The 18,733-nt window shown below is 30.6% G+C and overlaps 6 protein-coding genes across 9 annotated transcripts; 5 read left to right on the top strand and 1 right to left on the bottom strand.

Annotated features, from left to right (window-relative positions):
- The first annotated feature begins 96 nt into the window (after window positions 1–96).
- On the top strand, window positions 97–1,434 carry Smug (Single-strand-selective monofunctional uracil-DNA glycosylase). The gene is made up of 3 exons (XM_035085379.1): window positions 97–988; window positions 1,051–1,200; window positions 1,254–1,434. Exons 1-3 carry the CDS (start codon window positions 317–319, stop codon window positions 1,395–1,397), a joined length of 966 nt encoding a protein of 321 aa, XP_034941270.1. The 5' UTR covers window positions 97–316; the 3' UTR covers window positions 1,398–1,434.
- LOC118068165 (tRNA-specific adenosine deaminase 2) lies at window positions 1,395–3,667 on the top strand. The gene has a single exon (XM_035085381.1). It carries the CDS (start codon window positions 1,423–1,425, stop codon window positions 1,963–1,965), a length of 543 nt encoding a protein of 180 aa, XP_034941272.1. The 5' UTR covers window positions 1,395–1,422; the 3' UTR covers window positions 1,966–3,667.
- A 303-nt stretch (window positions 3,668–3,970) lies between these two features.
- On the top strand, window positions 3,971–4,839 carry RpS29 (ribosomal protein S29). The gene is made up of 3 exons (XM_035085413.1): window positions 3,971–4,109; window positions 4,406–4,505; window positions 4,663–4,839. Exons 1-3 carry the CDS (start codon window positions 4,048–4,050, stop codon window positions 4,669–4,671), a joined length of 171 nt encoding a protein of 56 aa, XP_034941304.1. The 5' UTR covers window positions 3,971–4,047; the 3' UTR covers window positions 4,672–4,839.
- Window positions 4,840–7,195: 2,356 nt separating this feature from the next.
- On the top strand, window positions 7,196–10,128 carry Hexim (Hexamethylene bisacetamide inducible). Its single transcript, XM_035085530.1, has 2 exons — window positions 7,196–7,530; window positions 7,841–10,128. Exons 1-2 carry the CDS (start codon window positions 7,297–7,299, stop codon window positions 8,864–8,866), a joined length of 1,260 nt encoding a protein of 419 aa, XP_034941421.1. The 5' UTR covers window positions 7,196–7,296; the 3' UTR covers window positions 8,867–10,128.
- A 133-nt stretch (window positions 10,129–10,261) lies between these two features.
- LOC118068256 (transmembrane protein 245) lies at window positions 10,262–15,119 on the top strand. 3 transcript variants are annotated; one of them, XM_035085525.1, is made up of 8 exons: window positions 10,262–11,069; window positions 11,975–12,955; window positions 13,038–13,401; window positions 13,469–13,653; window positions 13,778–13,878; window positions 13,954–13,971; window positions 14,038–14,340; window positions 14,423–15,119. In XM_035085525.1, the coding sequence occupies exons 1-8, from the start codon at window positions 10,554–10,556 to the stop codon at window positions 14,634–14,636; spliced, it is 2,682 nt and encodes an 893-aa protein (XP_034941416.1). In that variant the 5' UTR covers window positions 10,262–10,553; the 3' UTR covers window positions 14,637–15,119. The 3 variants fall into 3 exon arrangements, with proteins under 3 accessions (XP_034941416.1, XP_034941417.1, XP_034941415.1); XM_035085526.1 differs by lacking the exon at window positions 13,954–13,971; XM_035085524.1 differs by having other exon boundaries at window positions 13,778–13,971.
- Window positions 15,109–18,694, bottom strand: beta-Man (beta-mannosidase). 2 transcript variants are annotated; one of them, XM_035085528.1, is made up of 4 exons: window positions 18,576–18,694; window positions 18,147–18,496; window positions 17,316–18,082; window positions 15,109–17,232 (listed from the first exon to the last, which is right to left on the bottom strand). In XM_035085528.1, the coding sequence occupies exons 2-4, from the start codon at window positions 18,244–18,246 to the stop codon at window positions 15,412–15,414; spliced, it is 2,688 nt and encodes an 895-aa protein (XP_034941419.1). In that variant the 5' UTR covers window positions 18,247–18,496; window positions 18,576–18,694; the 3' UTR covers window positions 15,109–15,411. The 2 variants fall into 2 exon arrangements, with proteins under 2 accessions (XP_034941419.1, XP_034941418.1); XM_035085527.1 differs by having other exon boundaries at window positions 18,147–18,493; window positions 18,576–18,689.
- Window positions 18,695–18,733: the final 39 nt, after the last annotated feature.

Here is an 18,733-nt window from a genome sequence, read left to right as displayed (position 1 = left end):
GAATTGTTGATCGGAGAGACCTCTACAAAATTAAACTATCGAGATATTGCAATGCAATGCACTTCGATGGGTCGATAAATAAATTTGTGAAAAAAAGAAAGATTGTGAACGTGTGAGTGTGCTAGTCATAATTAATAGAAAAAAACCACGGAAATATAATGGAATGGATGTTGGGATTTAAAAAATTTGAATTCCAAACAATTTTTTAAATCTTTTATTTATTTTTTAGTTTTTATTTTGTAAGTAAAACATTTATTTTTATATAAAAAATAATTGGCATTTCGTAATAGTAATATTGATTTTGGAGTACAAAGAAATGAGTGAAATAATAGCTGCTAAGCGAGCCAAGGTAGACGATAATGAATTACCATTGGATCTCAGTTTGAAATCTCAATCAGCAGCTTCAATAAAAATAAATCATGACAATAAATCCAGCGTTGTGAATAATCATCAGCACCTTGAAGATGATGTAGATGATGATACTAACCTTATTGAACTATCTTTTGCTTTGGCAGATATTCCAAGCAAATTATTAGCCCTGGAATATGAATTGACCAAAAGGATAGAACATATTACATTCGGTCCACCGGTGGAATATATTTATAGTCCCATTGAATATGCATTATCAGTCCATTCTAATTTTCTTCAAAAATATTGCCGCACAACAAAGAAGATTTTATTTCTTGCTATGAATCCTGGACCTTGGGGCATGTCGCAAACAGGAATTCCATTCGGTGAAATAAATGCAGTCGTAAATTGGCTGAAAGTTTCAGGCTTTATTGAAAAACCATCAAGAGAACAACCTGATAAAAAAATAACAGGATTTGCATGTACTCGTAGCGAAATAAGTGGTCGAAGATTTTGGAATTTATTTAAAGACATGTGCGGTAATCCTGAAAATTTCTTCCAATACTCATTTCTTCGTAATTATTGCCCTGTGGCTTTGATGGATGCTGGAGGTCGTAATATAACTCCTGCAGAGCTAAAGGCAACATTTTTATACCTTAAAAAATTCATTGTAACGTTTTATTCAATATATGTTTTTTTCAGGGCCCAGAGCAAAAAGAATTACGTGATGTCTGTGATTTAGCTTTATTAGCAATTATAAAGCTTCTAAAAGTCGAGAAAATTGTTGGAATAGGAAGATTTGCGGAGCAGAGAGCAAAAAATGTCATTAAAGTAGCTGGATTGACAACAAAAGTAAGTTTTTTATTTTATATGATTGACGTTTTTTAAAGAAAGATTATTTGCAGATTTTTTGGATGCCTCATCCTAGTCCTCGATCAACTGGCAACGAAAATTGGAGTGAGAAAGCGATAAAAACTTTACATGAATTAAATTTATTGCAATTTTTCACTAATAATAATAAATCAAATGATCAAGGACGAGTTTCATGAAGAAATAAATTGTACAGAAGATACGATGGATAATGAAACTATACTAAAATGGATGGAGATAGCTTTGAGCAAAGCTCTAGATTCTCTGCGTGCTGGAGAAGTTCCTGTAGGCTGTCTTTTTATTTATCAAAATGAAATAATAGCTACAGGAAACAATACAGTCAATGAAACACGTAATGCTACTCGTCATGCAGAGATTAATTGCATTGATGATGTTCTAGAGTTTTGTAAAAGACGTAACTTAAATTATCAAGAAGTTTTTAAGAATTTGGACGTTGTTGTAACAGTAGAACCTTGCATTATGTGTGCAGCAGCTCTTCATCAGTTAAAAGTAAGAAGTATTGTCTATGGATGTTCAAATGATCGGTTTGGAGGCTGTGGAAGTGTTCTTGACATAGCTCCGATTTACGAATCTACTGTGAATGTAGTAGGGGGAATTAAGAGTGATGAGACAATGCAGTTACTCAAGGAATTTTATAAAGGGACAAATCCTAATGTTCCTGAAGAAAAGAAGAAAAAAGGACGGAAAAATAAGGGTAATACGAAAGAAGACATTAACAATCAATAGAATTTATTTATAAAAAGATCAATTTCATAAGTATGATCGCATATTTCTTTACTTGATTCGAATCAACTACATTACAATTACTTAATCTTGCATTTATCTTGGTACCACCTGACCAATAGTTGATTCTCCAGTAAATAATTTTTTTGCGTCATATTTAAAATCTAGAACAACGAATAAATAATTTTGAATAACGAATTACTCATAGCATCTATAAATTATGAATCTCAATAGTTGAAAAACAAATAAATATAAGTATAAATCTCACAATAGTTAATAAAAAAAAAATACCGTTTATAATGGTGGAGGCAAACTATACACTAAATAGAATTATAATAAAATAATGAAATATTTAGTTTCCTGAGCGTTTCAGAATTAAAATTAAACAAATGGGAAGTTAATAATTCTGATAGGTAAAATAGCAAATATATATCATTTCAATAAAAAAATATTTGGGCCTTCTAAGTACTGGATCAATACGTTGACCAACTTCTATCTGAACAAATAAAAGGTTGAATATCACTTATTCATATAATCGACTTAAATGTGAAGATAAACTAGATGGCATTTACTTCCATTATGAATCGTTTGATTCTTATCAATACGAGCTTGATTCGTACTAATTAAAAAAAAATCTTACGCAGTTAAAAGATTTGACATTATCAACTATTTGTTACTTGTTTTTAAAAAGTTTTATGACATTGTTAATTTTAAAAAAATGTCAGTCTTCTTTACAGAGACAAATTTTTTCAAAATCAATTTAAGTGATGGTCGTATAAATATTAAGATAAAATTTATAATTGTCCATCAAGTACAGTTTTTCAATGTATTCTTAAATGAAATACTGTATTTTAAAAAAATTCGTAATAACGTCCTCTATATTTATTCATCAATATAAATGACTTTAATATCTGATCAATTTTAATCGTGATACTCTTTGGATCTGACATTGTGATTAATTTTGTAATGTTTTTAAACAATGGTCAAACTATTTATTGAAGTCTTGAATAGGCACTAATGAAGATATATGGAAAATTCCAATTCAATTTTTTATTTTTCTTATAACAGCCTAATCTTTTATAATTAAACAATAACGTGATTTAAATGAGTATTTTCTTTGACTCTAAAGTAAATTCAGTAGATTGATTTATACTCATGTAAAGCCTGTAATATTCGCTACTCTGTGAATTGATTGTGATAATAGATAAATAGTGATAAAACTCCATAAAGTATTATTGGTATTAAGCGATATTTAAAAAATACTTCAGACTGTCTCGATTTTTGCATTTGCAATTAATACTTGAAGGTTTTTAGAATTATTTCGAACCTGAAAGAAGAAAGTTATTACATGCATAATATATGAATTTACCTTATAAATTATCATTTTGACTTGCAAATATAATGAGGTATGAATACTCACAATTACTTTCAATATTTTATAGAAAATTTTCAAGTATAATTTAAAATTTTTATGTTTCTCCTTTTGAATAATATAATTTTAAAGGTAAAACATCTATTGAGCTTGAACGTTCGAAGCGATAATACTGGAAAACCGGCAAGATTACCTGGAAGAACCGTTACTCGTTGATGTTTCATTGCATCCCTTCTCTCATACTATTTGTTGAGCGTAAAATATGATTAAACCGGTTTATTTTTTCGCTAGCTTTTGAATAGAACATTGAAAGCCCTGACTATTTTATTTAGATATTATTCATAACATAAGTTACAATAGATTATTTATAAAATAATTTATTTAGAATAATTTTATGATATTTTTTAATAACTTATAAAGATTGTCTTTACATATCTATTTAAATAATTTATAATAAAAATATACAAGAATAAATACAAAGATATATGCAGACAATTATGGATTTACTTCAAGAATAAACTCAACTTTCCTAAGTTCAATATATAAAATTATAAACATTTAAAAAAGTGCGCCATGATTTTAGTGCCATCTATAATTTATTTCATTGATGTATAGCGACACCTATATCAAAGAATACAGACCCTGTATTCTTTGCCTATATCTATCGTTTACGTCGTTAAGTCTTTTTCGTTGAAAACGAGTGCGGAATCAACATGGGTTTCCAAAATATTTGGTATTCACATCCTCGCAAATACGGCCAAGGCTCTAGATCATGGTATGTTGATTTATTAAAATTATTTTCTTATAAAAATCATTAATTATTCATCGATGCGTCTTGTAAAAAATGAGTAGAAAGTGATTGAAACTCATGCCGTCAAAGCCGCGTGCGTCATCTTAAATATTTTTTCTATTCTATTTAATTGTGATAATTATATTCTTAATTTATATCAAATTGTAGAACTTGTTATTTCATAATAAAAAATAACTCAAGAACATGATTTAAATATTGAAATATCATCAAATAATGATTTGTCAATCCTAACCTAACTTTCTAAATGACCATTTTTGCAGTCGAGCTTGCGCCAATAAACATGGACTTATTCGTAAATACGGTTTGAACATCTGCCGACAATGTTTCAGAGAATATGCAGCTGATATTGGATTTAAAAAGGTAATTACAACGAATTATTAGTTCTTTAATAACCAAATTATTTAACCGTCGTGCCGTTGATCGATACATGACCCATAAACATGATTGGTTTTCTAAATCATATTTACAAATAATGATATGCATTTATCTGAAAGAATATTTTTCTTCTTTTTTTCAGTTGGACTAGTTTTCATTTTAAAAAACAGCTGCACTGGTTTGTGCTATAAACAGATTGTTTACAATCTGTGAAACAATGAATATTTATTTAATTATCGTCAAATTATGTAAAATAATTTTACATAGAATGTCTTAATCTGTATATGGCAAGAAATCAGTAAATCGGCGAAAAAAAGTACTTTCTTTATTTTTATTTCAATACACCAGAAAAATAATCAAAATAAATAATCCAATAAGCATAATTGCATTAGGTTTTTCCTAAATATGTAATTTTACAGATGGCAGCACTTGCTGTATTTCATCTTTCTTTTGTTCCTTCCTGAACCTCAATTTTCACTCTACTAATAGCACATTACTAGGTTTGCTTGAATATGATGTTGAGAAATGATAATTTGAAACTTCCTCATTCACTTGGTGGCAACGCTAAGTCGTTAGTCAAATCCTATCTAATTTTAAGATTATTCAATTTACAACATTATATTTTTCCTGAATTATACGAGCTATCGACCGATGTGTTAAATATCTATGTACTTATCTACGACTGACTGTAACCGCGAAAGTCGTTTTAGCGTAATTCGAGGTCAGGAGAGTGGGATATTCATTAGATTAGGTAAAAGAGATAGAATGCATGCAACAAACTTTCATCATCGACTATTTCAAAGTTTTTTAATTAAAAAATTTTTTTTGTTAAAATATAAAATTGTATTCAATGACAAAGAAAAGAATAAAAGTACTTAATAAAAATATATCATAATGTTGTATAGATATTTCAATAAAATTGATATAAATTGAATGAGTTTTATCCTCTAATTGAACCAAAAATTCATAACTCCTCATTCATCATGTCAGAGTGATTACAAACGTGGTAGCTATTATTTTAACGTGCACTTGTGTATATCAAAGTAAGCTACACACTAATACCCTTGCAGGCCGTGCCAAAAAAGTAACGTGTAGGTAAAGAGTGAGAGAGAAAGAATAAAAGAGAGGAGCTCGTAAACATGTATTGTGGAATAAACGTCATTGGGAAGAGAGACAGAGTGAGTAGATTAGAGAGATAGAGAGGGGAATGACGACAACTATATAGATTGCTAGCCGAATTGTACAGGCTTTTCTGTGTCCCTAAGTTTTAGACTTCTGCGTTCTAATTTTCGAATGCTTCTCGTATATATCTTTTTGGTGTACAAAGCTTTATACATGTGTAGAAACGTTGGTATTTTTCTTTTTTCAACGGTTCTATTTTCTCTATCGTTGTTCTGTTCCTTTATAAATGCACAATAGAGCAATCTGAAAGAAATGAAGCAGACTTTGTGAGATTTATACGATGTTGGGACTTATTCCAGTATTTGTAATAACCTGGATGAATTTTGGAATATCAGGATCCTATACCGATTCTTCTAGGACCTTCGAAGAGGAGAAAAGCCTATAAACAGAGTTTGCGCATGGCCGAGGTAGAGAGGCTTTAGTTTCAAGTCCATGTGACGGTGTGCAGGCGAATGTACAGCAGAATAGATGAATATTAACTCTACTCTTTTCTCTGTCTCTCCCACGTTGCTTGTGTACTCTTGGTGTGCGACACGTATTTATAGCCGCTTGTGGGCAGGCAGGTTGTTACTTCACTGTTTCCCTCTTCAGTTCCCCTGAACTTTGGGTCCTCATGTAATGCAGCTCTACTGAATTGCGAAGCTGCAAAATTGATGAAAATGTCGGATGAATATTTTAATTGACGTTAAAAAGTTTGATGACATTACCATAGTTACATCCTGTCTTTTATTTATTTATCTTACATTATGTGTATCTACAAATAACATGATTTCGTAATTGTAATAGAGTAATCTAGACAATTATAGTCAAACTATATTCAACGTATCAAGTTTTAGATTATATTATTCATGTTCATGCATAAGGTTTCGTTACTTACGACTCATTACATTGAGTTCTTTACACATATATATCCTCTTCACCTAACTCTCATGTGCTGTTGTATTGTAGTAAGAACTTTGGAGCACGTGAGATCGATTCTACATAGGAACAAAGGTCTAGGTGTTTCAGGACTTTTCAAAGGCTAATGCTCATATTCACCAACATATATGTATATTCTATTTTACTAAGCCAGAGTAAAATTTCTCGGCCTATTTTAAAAAAGAAGTTTCCATATGTATGCACTTGCTGTCATATTTGTTTGATACATCGATCATATTTTGTTTAATTTTCTAGAAACTGATACATATTGTTCGATTGCCAGTGCCATTGCACTATTGTTCTTGTGTATTTCTCATTTATTATCCAGTTTAAATATCGGAAGAAAAAAGAGTTCTATGGTGCAGCAGTACTGAGGCCTTGTGTACGGCACGTACCATCAAGTTGTATCGCAAAAGAAGGAGCGAGATCGTGAAAAGAAGGAGAGAGAAAAAAAGAGAAGCACACGACGGGGAAGAGAAAAACGACTTGCAACCCCACTCTATGTGGTAAATTTCCCCCTCTACTAATGTAGTGAAGCGCTGAGGCGCTGCTGCTATCGGACAGAATCACGGGCAACTTAAACATGGCGATTCAGTCGCTGTTTATGCCGCTGGCATACGGTTCGTAAGTAGCTCCCGCAAGAGCATCAGCTAATGATTCGTTTTTCCTGACGGCAATGGACATTTCTGTTACTCAAAATCAACGGACAATATTTAGTGCTACAAATATGGATACAATTGAGCCTCAAGGGCTTCAAGAAAATCGAGTTAACAACATCAATAACGTAAAGATTCCGAAGGGCGTAGAGGCAGACCCGACGCCTCCGGCAGCAATGGAGGAGACGACAGCTGCGCAATCTGCTGATGAAGAAATGGAGCTTAGCAGCAGGAGTGACAACTGTATAAAAGATGTAAGTATTTTTTTTTCTTCTTGTCTAATTTATTATCATTATTTGATGGCAATTTATTTAATCGATTTATCGAGAATTTGCACAAATGATTCGAATTTATTTTAATGCTATCATATTAGATAAATGATTTTTTAAAAATTAATTTTTATAGAGAATAATCGAATAATCAGGAGTACCAATTATTTCTATGAGATAGTTTGTTATCGACTGTAGTCTAAAGAGAAGTCTACCTTAGTAATAAGGTTATTTCTTTGTTATCAGTGTTGAGTAATCACAACAAGATTTTTAATTGATTTATTTTAATTTTCAGCGGGAAACATTTTTAGTAATGAATTCACGGAAATTTGAAAGTGGAAGTGGAAGTGGGGAGGCTTGTCATGCAGAAGATGGTGCAGATATTTTGGCGAAAAAAAGGAAAACTAGACGAGGAAAACCAAAGCACAGAAAATTAAAACCTTATTCAAAGCAACCGTCTTATCAACAAAGATTACGATGTCGTGCTAATGGTAGGCAGTTGAAGAAAAGCAATCAGCCAACAGCACCATACAATACGACACAATTTTTAATGGAAGACCACAGTGATTTGCCAGATTTAGAACAGAAACTTGCAGTTGTAGCAACTAGTGAAGTTCCAAAATTATTTCAAAAACCTTTAGCACCACCGCGAACACGTGATTCAAGCTTCAGTATCGATTCTGATGAAGACTACTTTTATTCTTCGCCGGAAGATGAAGAAGAATTCTTGACAAAAGAATTTTCAAGTGCTTATGAGGATCTTCATGCCGAAAGATTGAGTATGTTATCTAAATCTGAATTAATTCAAGAATACATACAGCTTGAAGCAAAACTTGATCTTTTAACAAAGCGATTACGGAGTAAAAATTTTCAGCAAACAGAAGAAAAAGAAGCAGATGGCAAAACCAACGGTACTACTTCATGCATGTCAGAAAGTGAAATGGCTAAAAAATTGAAAATTTGTCAACAAACAATAGATGATTTGATGCAACAAAATGATCAATTAACGAGAGATCTTGAAGCTCTCAGGGGAAAAGGACGTAAAAGTTCTGTATCTAGTGTGGACAGTGAGAGCGATAGCGACAGCGACAGCAGCAGTAGCTGTAGCTGTTCAGATGGCAACGGGTCTTCAAGTTACCAGTCAGCACGAAGAAGTATGGAACAAAGAATCGGCAGTCGAGTGACAGCATCCAGTACAGGCGATACCACAAGTAGTAAGGACAATTCTTCCTCAAGTCCAAGTGGGAATCCAGAAATGAATAACACCGATCTTGTTAACGGCAGCGTGAGCAATCAAGATGTAGCTGAACTTCCAACCTAGACACATTCGGTTTACTCATTTCTCCTTGAAATAAAATGTGATCCAGTTCCCTGATAGAATGACTGACGCGAACTTTTAATGAACTTGACATTTTGGTCCTTTTCATTCAAAGAATTTTTCAAAACTAAAAATTATAAATTTTTTTTTTTTTTTTTAGTTTTTTTATCCAAAGGATTCTTCGAAATTTTTAAATCGTTAAACTAATGCCATTCTTTCGTAATAATGATGAATCACGTATATAGTTTTATCGATATAATTGCACAAAAATAAGGCTACAGACCATCAACTAACGTGTGAGAACTATCACGATAAAAGAAGTAAAATATTTATGATTACTCACGTTTATCACTGAATAAATTATAAATGTAATTAAATGCAGTGCATTTAAAACATAAGAGTATTAATGCCAATATAAAACGGCTAAAAGACGTTTATATAAATAAAAATATTAAACGATCAAAGAGTTTTTTTTATTATTGTACAATTGTATAGAATTTAGATAATAAGCATTGAAAGTTAGTTTATGGTCTGATGTTTGCGCGAACTTCACCTGTCAATGAAGTTTTGATCTTTTTCATATAGTATTTAATATTCATCATTTCCATTGATAGTTCCTGAAATCTTTGATTTCTAAGAATCATTCGTTCTATTAATTTATGAAATCTTTTACAATTAACAAAGTATCTTATTTACATAATAATGAATTGGCAACTAAAACGCGCTGTGCGAGTTTATGGAGATAAATTAATTTCATGTTTTTTATTATTTAAATAGAGGCGACGTTTAATGACCCTCGAGCGTATTCACAACGCCAAAGAGAATTTATTTCTTCACTTTTTTTCATCAATAAATGAATTCGTGTATATGTATATAAATCAGGCCGATACCATTGTGATATACGACGTAATGTGATACAGTACTGTAATTCCAATTTAATATTCGGTAAACAGAATCCATAATCGCGTATGGGAGCGTTTGATTTTTCTTTTGAGAACAATAATAAAGAATATATATATATATGAAATATAGATATATATCGAGAGTAGGCTAATGTAATTATATATATATATGATAACAAGAAAACTCCCATTATCTTCCTTGATTCATGATATGTTGTACAATTGTTATTGCTTGAAATCTTTATTTCATCTTTATCGTTTTCATTTAAATATAATTTTAAATTACATACCAATTTTACAATTTTTCATTCTTCATGCGATAAAAAAAAAAAGAAGAATAAAAACTTATAGTTTTTCTCTTTATGCCTAGTTATTTCTCATTTTTTATGTAAAAAATTCAAAAATGATAAAAAATTTTATGTTGAATATAAACTTCTTAATTTACTTATTCTAAAAAAAAATCATTTTAATATTATCATTTGTCTGATAAGAAAAAGTATTTTATGTCACATGTATTATATTATTATATATATATGTGTAAGTTTTTTTTTATTTATTACGACAATCAAATCGATCTATCATTTCAGAGTTAATTCACCAGATGGCGTATATGTTTTTATTTTGGATTGAAATTGAGAAATGCGGACATAATGCGACTATTTTTGAGTATGACTAAGATATAAAACAATGTTTTGCACCTCTAAACATTTAATGTGCATTCGTTTAGACAAAGAACGTGAAGTGAAGCTCAAAATTTAACGTGACAATAGTGTATAAAGCTAAACATCATGGAGTTGCCTCGCACGCCAATGGATAACCTCATGAACGTGCTTTCAGGCTTCAGCATTGGACACGAAAAAGCTCTGAAGCAAGGTGTCTATAATGCAGTAGCATTATTACTCCTTTGCTTAGTTTGCACTGCTACTTACGGGCTTTATATAATCCTGCAACCTTTTGTGAAACCTTTAATATGGGCATTACTCTGTGGTTCTGTGCTCTTCCCATTCAAATTTTACATTACAAATACAGTTAATTCCTGGTTTGCTGAAACTGAAAGCTCCCACGAGCCTCTTTTGGTAAACTTCGCTATGGTACCTATAAAGATTATGGACAGGATATCAGAAGGAATCGGTTCTTTCCTCTATGGACACCTAAAATATGTAGGAATTGCCCTAGCGTCAGCAGGTGTAGCATTTTTGGTATATTCTTATACTCCCAGTGTCTTAATTTGCCTTATTTGGCGATTTATCCAACTTGGCATTGCATTTGTTACATTTTTTGTTGTCAACTGCAACATTTATGTGGTATACATCATTTATTATGAAGTAGGGTAAAACGTCAATTAATGAACATAAGTATGTCTTTATTTGACACACATACACATGGTTTTGATTAATCACTATGTTGATGAAAGTATCATCTATTAATAATAATCGATAAATAGAAAATTTTTTTATTTAAATTATCTTAAACATTGATAGCTTTTCAACTTATGCAACTCTTAAGACACTAATATCTACCGCATTATATTAAAAAAGTAAAAGGCGTGACCAAGGTCAACAATCAATCATTTAATATTAATTGTTCATTTTCATATAGGTCAAATTGTATGTTGTTTCAGCTTTCGGTTTGTGTACGGACTTTTAGTTCAATGTTTTTTTATTTCAATTATTATGACAAATATGAATGATGGTATTTCACCACACAATAGAAACTGCAGATAACACACTAGTAATCTAATAATTTTAAATACACTAAGAAAACAACATAAATATTGAAGGAGAATTAACAATCAATTATTGTGATAAATATCCTATATTTATTTAACATATTTATATCTTTATAAATATTATCAATATTTCAATTTTTATCATTATGTCTTTTTTTTTTATTTCTATTGTCGAATTTTTTACTTACTATTCTTTCATGAAGGTTATTTAATGTTATGAAATATTAGTTAACAGAAAATATATGGGTATAAAATAGAAAGTAAACTATTCAAAAAATTTTATCAATTAAAATTTTTTTGTAATTCCTAACTAGCTATGAAAGGTACCAAAAATTTTTTACATATGGATACGATTTTATAAAGGTATGATTTCATATAATATCAAACTACTTGTTCATTGATTGATGTATGTATACCCTATAGATATATGTTCATTTCTAATGTATTTAATCTTGACTAATCCAATTTATCCAATTTTAGATGTTTATTGTAGTGATTGGCTACATGTCAATCTTCTATATCTACTGGACTCCATCCAATGGCATTTCTTTTAATTATGCATCACTAGTGATTTGGATAATGTTCAGTTTATACATATCAAATATTTTTGGAATGTATCAAATAGCTATCTTTTGTTTATTACAAATTTTATGTATTACTGGATTTGTCTATGAAGTCATTCTTATTATGGATCACAAAGAAACTCAAGGAAAACCCTTGACATTTGCTGAAGCAGTACAGTTGGCTTTGACTGGTGATGATGCATCAAATTCTGATGCAAAAATATCTGAGACAGTTGAGGAAGAAGAGGATGCAATTGTAGGAGAATTATTAACGCCTCGAATGACTCCTGATGATATAAAAGAGCCACTTCCAACGTCAAGTAGTCGAAGACCGACTTTAAAAATATTAAAAAAAGCTTTATCTCTTGATGCTGATGCAGGAATGGCTTCATCACAAGAAAGACGAAGCAACAATAGATCATCAAGTCTATCAAATCCTCGAGCATCAATACGGGAACGTTACTTTCTTAAAAAACTTCGTAATGAACTCAAAATGTCGTGTGATAATCCAGATGAAGATGTTGATACTGACGTATATATGTACGGAGCAGTATATGCTTGTACAGGAATGTTATTGTGGAAACATAAATGGATATTGATAATATTAACAGTGCCAATAATTTGGTATGTCATCAAACAAATCGGAAAGTATTTTAGCTTTTGGGATTACATAAATAATCAACGGAATAAATTAATTGAAGTTTTTAAAAATTGGTATAAAGAAAGACAACAAGCATTAATACCAGCACATGTTAGAGGCTTATATAAAATTTATGTTATCCTCGACAAAAAAATAAAAGAAGTTTTAAAAGCATCAATTGATTCTGTTGCAACAATTGTTGTTATTTTAGCATTGTTAATTTTCACGTTTTCTGCATCAATATTTGTTTTAGTACAGGTAAGAACATTAAAGCAGTAAACGAGTATAAAATATTAATAGAATTAAACATTTAGATGAAGAATATGTACATGTTTAATAGATATACTCGGAAGGAATACATTTAATTCAAGTAACAGGAGAAATTTTAAATTCAACACTAGTAAACAATCCAGATATTGACTGGTTGCCAAAGCAGTGGGAGGAATCTGTTAATAGTGTATTAGATAATGCATATACATACGGTAGAAGTGCTATTGCAGATGGTGTAAAGAAATTGGTCAAGGATTTAGAGCCTTCGAAAGCTGAATTGTTAGAAAAAAAAGTTTTAGAATTATGGGATAGACTTTATCAAGCTTGGATGATGTCTGATGAACCCGCAGACATGATTGGACCAACTGTAGATGTTGCTGCAGCTCTTTCCGTATGGGAAAGTTTTCGAGAGAGCTTTGGAAAAGTGCCAACCCGTATGTTACTCATCAATAGTTTACGAGCTAGAATTTAAATGGACTTTTAAAAATGTTTGTTTTACAGAGATGTTCAATATGAGTGGTATTTCGAATTTTGCCAAAGACAATGTTGGTATATTTGTGTCTGTACTCGATTCAATTTGGAGTATTGTCAAAGGAAATATTTCTATAGTATTAAGTGTCTTTACAGAATTACTTTCTCTTGTTCTGATTAGTGGATCTGCTGTTCTCAATTTTGCGTTAAGTACTGTAAGTTTTAATTAACCTACATTCAAATGTTAATAGTTACTTCGGACTTGTAACTGAACAGTTATTAATAGGAAAAAAAATGCTATGCAGTTATTAAAATTAATCATTGCTTTTATCTTTTTAGATAGTATTTTTCACAACATTATTTTATCTTCTTAGCTCAAGTGGGAAGACTTATAAGCCTATTGAGTTAATTGCTATGTTCAGCCCAATAAGCCTTTACAGGTACGTTATTAAATACCTTTCTTTATCTTATAATGAAGCTAATACAGTTGGGTTTTATTCATTAAACGAATGCAGGAAGGATGATTTAGGCGGGTACGTTAAAGTTAATAATACTTAATGCAATGAATTAAAATGACCTCTGTTAATAAATTATTTTAGATTTGCAATAGCGCTACAGGAGGCAGTTATTGGCGTTTTCACGGCAACATTCAAACTTGCTTCATTCTTTGGCATGTGGACATGGTTTATACACAATTTATTCCAAGTGAAAATCGTTTATCTTCCATCTGCATTTGCCACCGTTCTGGCTGCAGTACCCTTTTTAGATGCATATTTTGCATGTATTCCAGCTACGATTGAACTCTGGTTTACGCGAGGCAGAGTGATGGCCATTCTTTTCTTTACTTTTCATTTTCTACCTTGTAATATCGTTATTACAAACTTCTATAAAGAGATTAAAGGGTATTGACCGTTATAATCTTTGAATTTTTAATTTTCTGTCTATTATTATCTGCTTAACACCTGGTGTTTAATTTTGTTTCAGGGGCGGGCATCCCTACTTAACCGGTTTGTCAATTGCCGGAGGTATTTTGTATCTGGGGGTTGAAGGAGCAATTTTTGGTCCTCTTCTACTCTGTTGTATTATGGTAGCTATAAATTTAAGTCGTCGCTATATACAATCGTTCTCTGAGGACGCATTGAACTCATTAAAATCTCAAATTAACCAAATGGAAGTAGAACAAGCAACATCGCCTTAATAAGTATCATCGAATTTAAAGCTGTTCTTTCAAATTACAATTAGTATTTTAACAATTTCAATGCCTATTTTTTAAGACTAAGTGAAAAAGTTTTATTTATCGCTCGATTTCTCGGAATGAAACGAATTTTACGCTTAAATAGACTGCATTTAATAACGCTAGTCCATAATGCGTTTAGAAAAAAAAAACTGATGTCAATTGTTATGCAGCAAATTTAAATCTTAAGAAATTTATATATTTCATAAATATTTTAATATTTTCATTGCGAGATTTTCTTTTTTTATATAAAAAAAAAATTAAAATGGGTTATAAAAATGAAGTATTATAAGATAAAATTTTTGTAAGCTCTTATAAAATATTTATTCATACTTATGAGTAAAGTTAAAGATGCAGTGTTGACCGCTGTATAAAAAAGATAATATAAAAAATGCCAAGTGCGTGATAATAATATTAATACAAAAAATAAAAATTATTCATGAAAAATGACTAATTTGGTTTACTCAATCATTGGTGTCATCATCACAATATGCCTTATTTTAATTGGGATAGAAATTTATATACATTATGAATCTTATTTTCCACCGTGAGTCAATCTATAGATGTTATTTTCAATGCTGATTATACAATGTACTCATTATGTTATTATTGATGCAGGAATTAATTTGATTCAACAAATTGAATATTCAACCTTAAATTCTTAATTTATACATCACGAAGCTGTTTTCTTATTCTTATCACGGCGCCTTATAATTCATTTTCAATCAATAATCGTATTTTAATTAATTTGAATGACGTTTCGAGGCTGTAAAGATGCATAAATTTGGTTCAAACTCATAAATTTAACTTCAGTAACAAATGAAGTAAGATTAAAATGAAATTTTGGATTAAATTTAATTTTCTTAGAGCCTTTCAAAATATGAAAACCATTTTCTGAAAAGCTACCAGGAATGTAACCAGGCAAATCAAACCATACGAACAGCTGAATACCACATGGAGATTTAATTGTAATGGAATAATTCATGCTGTCTATAGTGGCAGTCATTGGACAAACTGGTAAATTGAGAACTTTTGGTGGAGCTGGAAAAACATAATTTAGAGGAGCAATTTCTCCTTGAGTACTATTTCGTAAGTTTAATTCAATAATACAGTTTTTCTTTGCTTCTGTAAAATTATTTCCACAAGAAGCATCACTTAAAATTTGTTCAAGTTTTAATGTTATTAATTCATAAGCAGCATTTGCTATCACTGTAACATTGAAAAATGATTTACTAATTACACCACCTGATATCCTATAAACATTTATTTCAACAGAACAATTAAATCTACTTTGTAGTTCATCAGAAATTACGAATATTTTCAAATCATGATTTGCTAACAATCGTGGGCTTATAATGATTGGTGCAAAAAAATCTTTAGCATAATTATGAAGCATTTTCCAGCGACCTCCATCATCAATTGATGACCAGGAAGGTGCTGCCCAAACATCATTTAACTGCCAATAAAGTGCACCCATCGTGTAGCCCTCGCCAGCATCATTTAAACTACTTTTTCCTTGACGGTAAGATTCTGATTGTAATTTAACTGCTTGAGCTTGATTTATTTGACTTAAATAGATAAAATTTACAAAATCTTGAAATGAGTTATTTGTTTGAGGTATTTTTAGATTTTGAGATATTAATCTTTTCATATAAATGTATCCAAAAGGTAAATGTTGACGGTGTTTAAGAAATACTGAATCAATAGTCAAATTTGCTACATCTTTAGTCATGTTTTGCAGGCCATGAATAGATGGTAGAGATTGAAATCCATACTCAGATGAAAATCGAGGACGTCTATATGTGTTTATATCCCATCCATTGGCTAAATAGTTGTAGTGATGAATATCTCCGTAAAGATTCGAATACGGATCTGTTCCAATCCATCCATTTTTATCTGCCCATAATGCGTTGCTGGGACTAGATACAACAAATGGCCTTGTAGAATCAAGTTTTTCAACTTCTGCTTTTATTACATCAACATAAAGTTTGATGTAATCTTCTTTGTATATATTTTCTGTTCCCGTTCCATACCAATTTCCATATAAAGCTGCTTCATTTTCATTATTTCCAGCCCATATAACAACCGAGGGATGTGATTTCAATCTCCAGACATTTTGTATAACTTCTTCACGAACAGATTCTAAAAATTCTGGCGTTGTTGGATACATTGAACAGGCAAACATAAAATCCTGCCATATCATAATACCAAGTTTATCAGCCATTTCGTAAAAATAATCAGATTCATATACTCCACCGCCCCAAACCCGTAACATGTTCATGTTAGCTTCTTTTGTCGACTCAAGAAGATGCAATATGTAAGTTTTATTCAATGATTTGCTTGGATAAATGCTTATTGGTATCAAATTACTTCCTTTGGCAAAAATAGGAACTCCATTTATACGGAAATAAAAACTAAGGCCTTTCTCTAAAGGCTTTTGAATTAATTTGACTGTCCTGAATCCAATTAATTTACTACGACTTTCAGTATCTACAAAAATAGTTAAATTGTAAAGTATTTGCTTTCCATAACCATTTGGCCACCACCGTTGTACTTCAGTCTGCAAATTAAGATAAAATTTTATAATTCATTATTAATACAGTCTATTGCTAATTGAAATGTGTTCAATTTTTTATATTTTACCTGAGAAACATTTAATGTTATTGATTCTATGACTTGAGTGATTCCATTATCAATTTTTATTGATTTCTCATTAGTTACGTATTTTCCTTGACCATAATCTAGTTGAACTTTGATTATTATATCAATAGGCTTATTTTTATCATTAGGAACTATTTCGAGAAGCGTAGATACATTAATTTTCCAGTTTTTATTTTCTACTTGATATACATCTGCTGTGTAATCCATTATAAAAACTTTGTTGATAGGAACTATTCTGACATCACGCCAAATTCCACTTGTAGGAATAGCTGGTCCCCAATCCCAGCCAAAACTGGCTTGCATCTTACGAATATGATTAATATGGCATTCTCCATTATATTCTTTTGGTACACATTTTGGATAAACAATGTAGTTTTTACTTTGATTATAATACATTTCTGCAGAGATCTCAATGGGTGATTCAATTTCAATAAATAATGAATTGTAGGGATCAGTATCGTTAAGTAAATAATTCTTTATGTCAAAAGAATATCGACTAAACATATTGGAAGTTTTGCCAAGTGTATAACCATTAAAAACAACTGTTGAATAAGTATCAATTCCATAGAAAATAAGAAGAACTCTTTTTGCTTCTAATAATGATGGAGTAGATTTAAAACGATTTTCAAAAAAAGAACTGCTGTTTCCAATCCATCTATATTCGATATCTTTATCATCAAATAAGGTATTGTATGACAAATATTTTTCAAGTGCTGCAAAAGTATCTGTAGGAATTACCTCATCGAAAACTAGAAAAAATATGTCTTATATTATTTTAGAGTTTCTTTCCACTGAAAAGAATATTATACATACCAAAATTAGATACTGTAACCTTCCAGAGGTCTGATAATTGACATGAAACCAAACATGTATAATTCAATAAAGTCCATAGTAATAATAAAGAATATTTCATTTTTAAAAAAATGATATATTAGAACTTCTTTTAAATTTTATACGATACTTTATTTGATTTTTAGTTTTTTTTCCCAACTTTAGGCCATACTCAGACAAAGTCTATAAAAATTCAGTGCGAAGTTTATATATAAATTTATCAGTATCTTATCACCGCAATCTTTTTTTTCTATCTCATTATGTTGTAGAAAACTTCCTCCCATTCCTGGTAGCTTTGACAACATCTACAGTCTCGATCAAAAGTTATTCTGCTGAAAATAAATAGAAACTAATTGAATAAGAGTTTCATGTTCTTCATATTACTCATGTGAGTGGTAAAAATATAATTACCATACAACAGTAGAGAACATCGTTGACATGACTCAGCTGGTACTTTGATAAGTCATGTGTACACAAATACACATAAAGACAATGAAAAGTTTTCTAGATAGTATTAAAAAATTGGAATAGAATAAACATATTGTAAAATTATTGAATTGTTTACGAAA

The sequence above is a fragment of the Chelonus insularis genome, unplaced genomic scaffold (assembly GCF_013357705.1).
Source record: "Chelonus insularis isolate UGA/USDA-ARS -01 unplaced genomic scaffold, ASM1335770v1 contig_399_pilon, whole genome shotgun sequence".
NCBI classification, from domain to species: domain Eukaryota; kingdom Metazoa; phylum Arthropoda; class Insecta; order Hymenoptera; family Braconidae; genus Chelonus; species Chelonus insularis.
Note: the sequence above shows the minus strand (reverse complement) of the source record. Positions and strands in the feature narration are given on the sequence as shown.

What these genes read in the sequence shown, in the direction of transcription:
- Smug (XM_035085379.1), top strand. Translation starts at nt 317, where the DNA reads ATGAGTGAAATAATAGCTGCTAAGCGAGCCAAGGTAGACGATAATGAA. An exon ending in TAACTCCTGCAGAGCTAAAG is followed by an intron (nt 989 to 1,050) that starts GCAACATTTTTA and finishes TGTTTTTTTCAG; the next exon opens with GGCCCAGAGCAAAAAGAATT. An exon ending in TAGCTGGATTGACAACAAAA is followed by an intron (nt 1,201 to 1,253) that starts GTAAGTTTTTTA and finishes GATTATTTGCAG; the next exon opens with ATTTTTTGGATGCCTCATCC.
- LOC118068165 (XM_035085381.1), top strand. Translation starts at nt 1,423, where the DNA reads ATGGATAATGAAACTATACTAAAATGGATGGAGATAGCTTTGAGCAAA.
- RpS29 (XM_035085413.1), top strand. Translation starts at nt 4,048, where the DNA reads ATGGGTTTCCAAAATATTTGGTATTCACATCCTCGCAAATACGGCCAA. An exon ending in GGCCAAGGCTCTAGATCATG is followed by an intron (nt 4,110 to 4,405) that starts GTATGTTGATTT and finishes CCATTTTTGCAG; the next exon opens with TCGAGCTTGCGCCAATAAAC.
- Hexim (XM_035085530.1), top strand. Translation starts at nt 7,297, where the DNA reads ATGGACATTTCTGTTACTCAAAATCAACGGACAATATTTAGTGCTACA. An exon ending in GTGACAACTGTATAAAAGAT is followed by an intron (nt 7,531 to 7,840) that starts GTAAGTATTTTT and finishes TTTAATTTTCAG; the next exon opens with CGGGAAACATTTTTAGTAAT.
- LOC118068256 (XM_035085524.1), top strand. Translation starts at nt 10,554, where the DNA reads ATGGAGTTGCCTCGCACGCCAATGGATAACCTCATGAACGTGCTTTCA. An exon ending in CAATATTTGTTTTAGTACAG is followed by an intron (nt 12,956 to 13,037) that starts GTAAGAACATTA and finishes CATGTTTAATAG; the next exon opens with ATATACTCGGAAGGAATACA. An exon ending in CTTTGGAAAAGTGCCAACCC is followed by an intron (nt 13,402 to 13,468) that starts GTATGTTACTCA and finishes TTTGTTTTACAG; the next exon opens with AGATGTTCAATATGAGTGGT.
- beta-Man (XM_035085528.1), bottom strand. Translation starts at nt 18,246, where the DNA reads ATGAAATATTCTTTATTATTACTATGGACTTTATTGAATTATACATGT. An exon ending in GGTTACAGTATCTAATTTTG is followed by an intron (nt 18,083 to 18,146) that starts GTATGTATAATA and finishes TATTTTTTCTAG; the next exon opens with TTTTCGATGAGGTAATTCCT. An exon ending in TAACATTAAATGTTTCTCAG is followed by an intron (nt 17,233 to 17,315) that starts GTAAAATATAAA and finishes CTTAATTTGCAG; the next exon opens with ACTGAAGTACAACGGTGGTG.